We start from the raw sequence: 3,603 nt of genomic DNA, 5'->3' as shown, positions 1-3,603 counted from the left end.
TGGGGAAAAACAATAACAAAGCAAAACAGACCAAATAGAAGATCATTTAGTAAACAAGCAAATAATTAATTTCAAATCTTACTGAAAGATACTTATGAGAATGAAATATAAAATATTACAAGACAACATATTGAATCTAAAATCTTTCCCCAATTTTGCATACATAACTAAAAATATACTACAGGCATGAATATCTAAACTTCAAGCTACAAAAGTAATATAGGAGTGCAAGAGAATATAAGGTAACATAGCTATAATCTTATGCAATGCTGATCAAAATCTTTTGTGAATGAACAAAAGGAAGAATCCACCCCATTACGATCTTGTCAGGCTCCCTCATCCTGTAATAAGCCTTTTATGAAGCAAGGCAAATAAACAAAAAAATCAATCAGCTATTCATGAGGCAAGCTGACAATTTCTTTTAATCTACCACTGTTCAAGTGGCACCAAATAATCTTTTTTGCTTGCAGTTGAAAGAAAATAACATCTACATTTGGATGAAGTGCTAAAATGTCAAGATAGCCAAAATGTTGAAAGGAACCACACACATATTCAACATTATGTCTCTCCATCAAGGCTTTGATATGAATGCTGCGCTTTAAGACACAATCATCATGTCCATTATAGTCCTTTAGAATCCAAACTTTTATATCGTTCTCATTTTCCATCAAGTAATGCAAATGACCCCTGGAGCGCCCAATGCCCTCTTGTCGTGGAGACTCTAGAGTAGGATAAGAAAATCACCAAGAGAAAGTAGGTGGATTTGTTCTTGGTCCCGGTAGATTGATTCTACAATAGATCTCACCCTTATCAACATCATCACCCAAAATAATTCCTTCTTGAGGATCAAGCACAGAGAAAATTCTATTGATGAAAACGCCACTCACCTGTCTTAGATGAATAGATTTCGAATTCATAATGAAAATGGGAATGGCGGAGATGGGGATCAAAAGCCAAGGCTAGAAGCTCAGGTCCTGTAGTTGATGAAAGGATGGCAGCCCATTCTTTAGTGGCAGGGTTGCAGCTGTAGTAGTAGTAGCATGGATCGAAAAGCCAAATCCTCCATATCATCTGATGATACGAGCAGCCTGTTGCCGCACTGAATTATTTTATGAGCTTTACGAGGTGGCAAAAAATCCAAACCGGTATCAATAATGGAATTTTCATCAGCTGATGATAGGATAATGTAAAAGTTTTTCAGTTGTGATCTATTCTTGTAAAACTCAACATAATGGAAGGATAAGATGACGCCAGGCTAATCCAGACTGGATGTCTTCTTGCACTGTATGGAAGGTGGAAAAGACTTGCTACCATCCACTGACCTTAGGCGAGAGTTTTATGGACGATGCTGAATCTTTTAAGCTGAAAGTTGATAGTATATAATTTTCAGCTTGTTCTACAACATAAGAATGTTCATATGCCTGATCTGAGTCAATAATTATATGGCATCTCTCCACCTGCACGTGGCACCATTGAGCTTTGACACACCTTATTAAATGTTTCGATCACTTCCAAACCAAAATAATAATAATAATAATAATAATAATAATAATAATAATAATAATAATAAAGTTTGAAGACTGATGATGTAAAGTTTGAAGAGTGAAGCATCTAGGGCTTTTTGTTCTGTCGTCTTCTGCTGTTGGGTTCTCGAGATGTTGGCTTCGACTACAACTTTTATTCTATGAAGTCCTAGATGGTTCGACTGGTAGTTTATTACAATTGCTTTATAGTTAATTATAACCTTAATAAAGCAAAAGAAAACTGAGAGCACTTGTATATGCATTGGAGTTAGGTATGAAGGTCAATTGCAATAATAAAGCAGAATAGAAAGAAATTGAGATTTTAGACTTCTTGTTGTGACAGTAGTGGGTGGTTCCAACTTGTTTGGTGGTGGTATCTTTAAGTTTGAACCACATTAATTCTGGTCTGATCGACATCTATTTCCGCAATTCTACTGTTACGTACTTGTTTCCATCATGTTACCAACCAATGATATGAACCTTGTTGAAGAGTAGTTGGAGATCAGCAGTTGGGACTTGGTTGGTGTAGAATGGTAGGCTTTTGTATGCTGTCCTGCTTGTATCCTTGGCTTTATAAGTTCTCTCAGTGCAGCCTTAACTGCAGTATAACAATTCCATTGTCTTTGCTCCTTGTTTGCCTTCTTTCTTTGTGGTTTGTTGTGGTAGGAGATCATGATGGGACCTGGTGGACCAGGCGGACCTCCTGGCGGACCAGGCGGACCTGGCGGACCTCCTGGCGGTCCAGGCGGACCTGGTGGCCCTGGTCCTGGCTGGCTTCCTCTGCCTGGGGGTCCTCCAGGTTGGGGTCCGGGCCCTGGAGGCCCTGGACCTGGAGGACCTTTCTGGGGACCTGGCCCTGGACCTGGAGGAGGCTTCTGGGGACCTGGAGGAGGCTTCTGGGGACCTGGAGGAGGCTTTGGTGGTTTCTTAGGCTCATGGTGAGTTGTGCTATAACCTTAGGTAGTATACTTTGATGTAGGACTTGTTGATGCAAGGTCATTCAGGGAAGTAATCGCTTTGCGTTCTTTATGTTTCTTTAGTCTTTGTCATTCTCCTCTTAACATTTCGGAAAAAAATACTTGCCTCGCAACTTTTCATGTCAAGAATGGTTTATGTGATTGTCATTTAAGAAATGACTCAGCCAGTGGTGTAGATCTATTTCATATCATAATGTTATTTTTATGGACTCTTGTTTCTGAAATCTCTCTGCTGCTAATTTGTTTTGTTACTTTTGTCTTTTTGGCAGCTTTTACTTCCTTTGCTGTTGTTGCTTGCTGCAAGAGTGCTGTGGGCCGTTCTTTGGTGGGCCTCCAGGCCCCCCCGGGCCCCCCGGGGGCCCTGGACCACCTGGACCGCCCTTTTGAATAAGCAGTCGACAAGATGGAAGGGGGATCACATACAAACAATAATTAGATGGAGAACAATGATCTTCTTAGAGCTATGCTGTGTTCTTTTTCCTTTTTGGGTCGCTGCCTTTTTTTTTTGTTTGGTATTTCTCATCCTGGAATGCTTGCTGTGGTGTCTACTACCATTGAGATTGTCTAATGTCACATTATTAAAGAAACTCCAAACCTTCCATTCGGAAAGTGTTTGTTTTTTTCACAACAATATGGGAAGGTTAAAACATTTGACATCCTAATTTGTTGGTAGTTCTGCAAGTTATGCTTTATGGTTCAAGTTTTATTTGTTTGAGTTTGCACAAGAGTCAAAAATAAATTCCTTACATTTTTTTGCATGATTCTGACATTTATATGGTTTCACACTTGTTTGATCAAACTGCATGTTTATCAAAAATTACATGATTACTGAGAGGAATTTTAAATCTCTACATACCTAAACTAGCAGTGTAGTTGATCAAAATATTCAAGCTTGGTTTAAGGCCAGACAATTATGGTGCTATCTTTTTGAGAACAAGTACAGGTGGAAGTCCAGCCAAAAATTAGAGGGAGAGGGGATTAAATCCAAATATCTTATATCGATGGGAGAAACTTTGCCTGCTCAATCAGCTAATCACGGTGCTAGCATTTTCAAAGCCCTTGAGGCTTGGCTTCCAGAGGCCTTTTATTAGATCTTTTTATAA

The 3,603-nt window shown here is 39.3% G+C and overlaps 1 protein-coding gene across 1 annotated transcript; it reads left to right on the top strand.

Annotated features, from left to right (window-relative positions):
* Positions 1 to 1,776: 1,776 nt before the first annotated feature.
* On the top strand, positions 1,777 to 3,258 carry LOC103723233 (cuticle collagen 2-like). The gene is made up of 2 exons (XM_008814086.4): positions 1,777 to 2,461; positions 2,770 to 3,258. The coding sequence occupies exons 1-2, from the start codon at positions 2,196 to 2,198 to the stop codon at positions 2,885 to 2,887; spliced, it is 384 nt and encodes a 127-aa protein (XP_008812308.2). The 5' UTR covers positions 1,777 to 2,195; the 3' UTR covers positions 2,888 to 3,258.
* The last annotated feature ends 345 nt before the right edge of the window (positions 3,259 to 3,603 follow it).

Source organism: Phoenix dactylifera, chromosome 3 (assembly GCF_009389715.1).
Source record: "Phoenix dactylifera cultivar Barhee BC4 chromosome 3, palm_55x_up_171113_PBpolish2nd_filt_p, whole genome shotgun sequence".
Taxonomy (NCBI): Eukaryota; Viridiplantae; Streptophyta; class Magnoliopsida; order Arecales; family Arecaceae; genus Phoenix; species Phoenix dactylifera.
Note: the sequence above shows the minus strand (reverse complement) of the source record. Positions and strands in the feature narration are given on the sequence as shown.

Bases quoted from the DNA above. Each gene is read 5' to 3' on its own strand.
- LOC103723233 (XM_008814086.4), top strand. From the start codon at position 2,196: ATGATGGGACCTGGTGGACCAGGCGGACCTCCTGGCGGACCAGGCGGA. The intron at 2,462-2,769 runs GTGAGTTGTGCT...TCTTTTTGGCAG, and splicing joins GGTGGTTTCTTAGGCTCATG to CTTTTACTTCCTTTGCTGTT.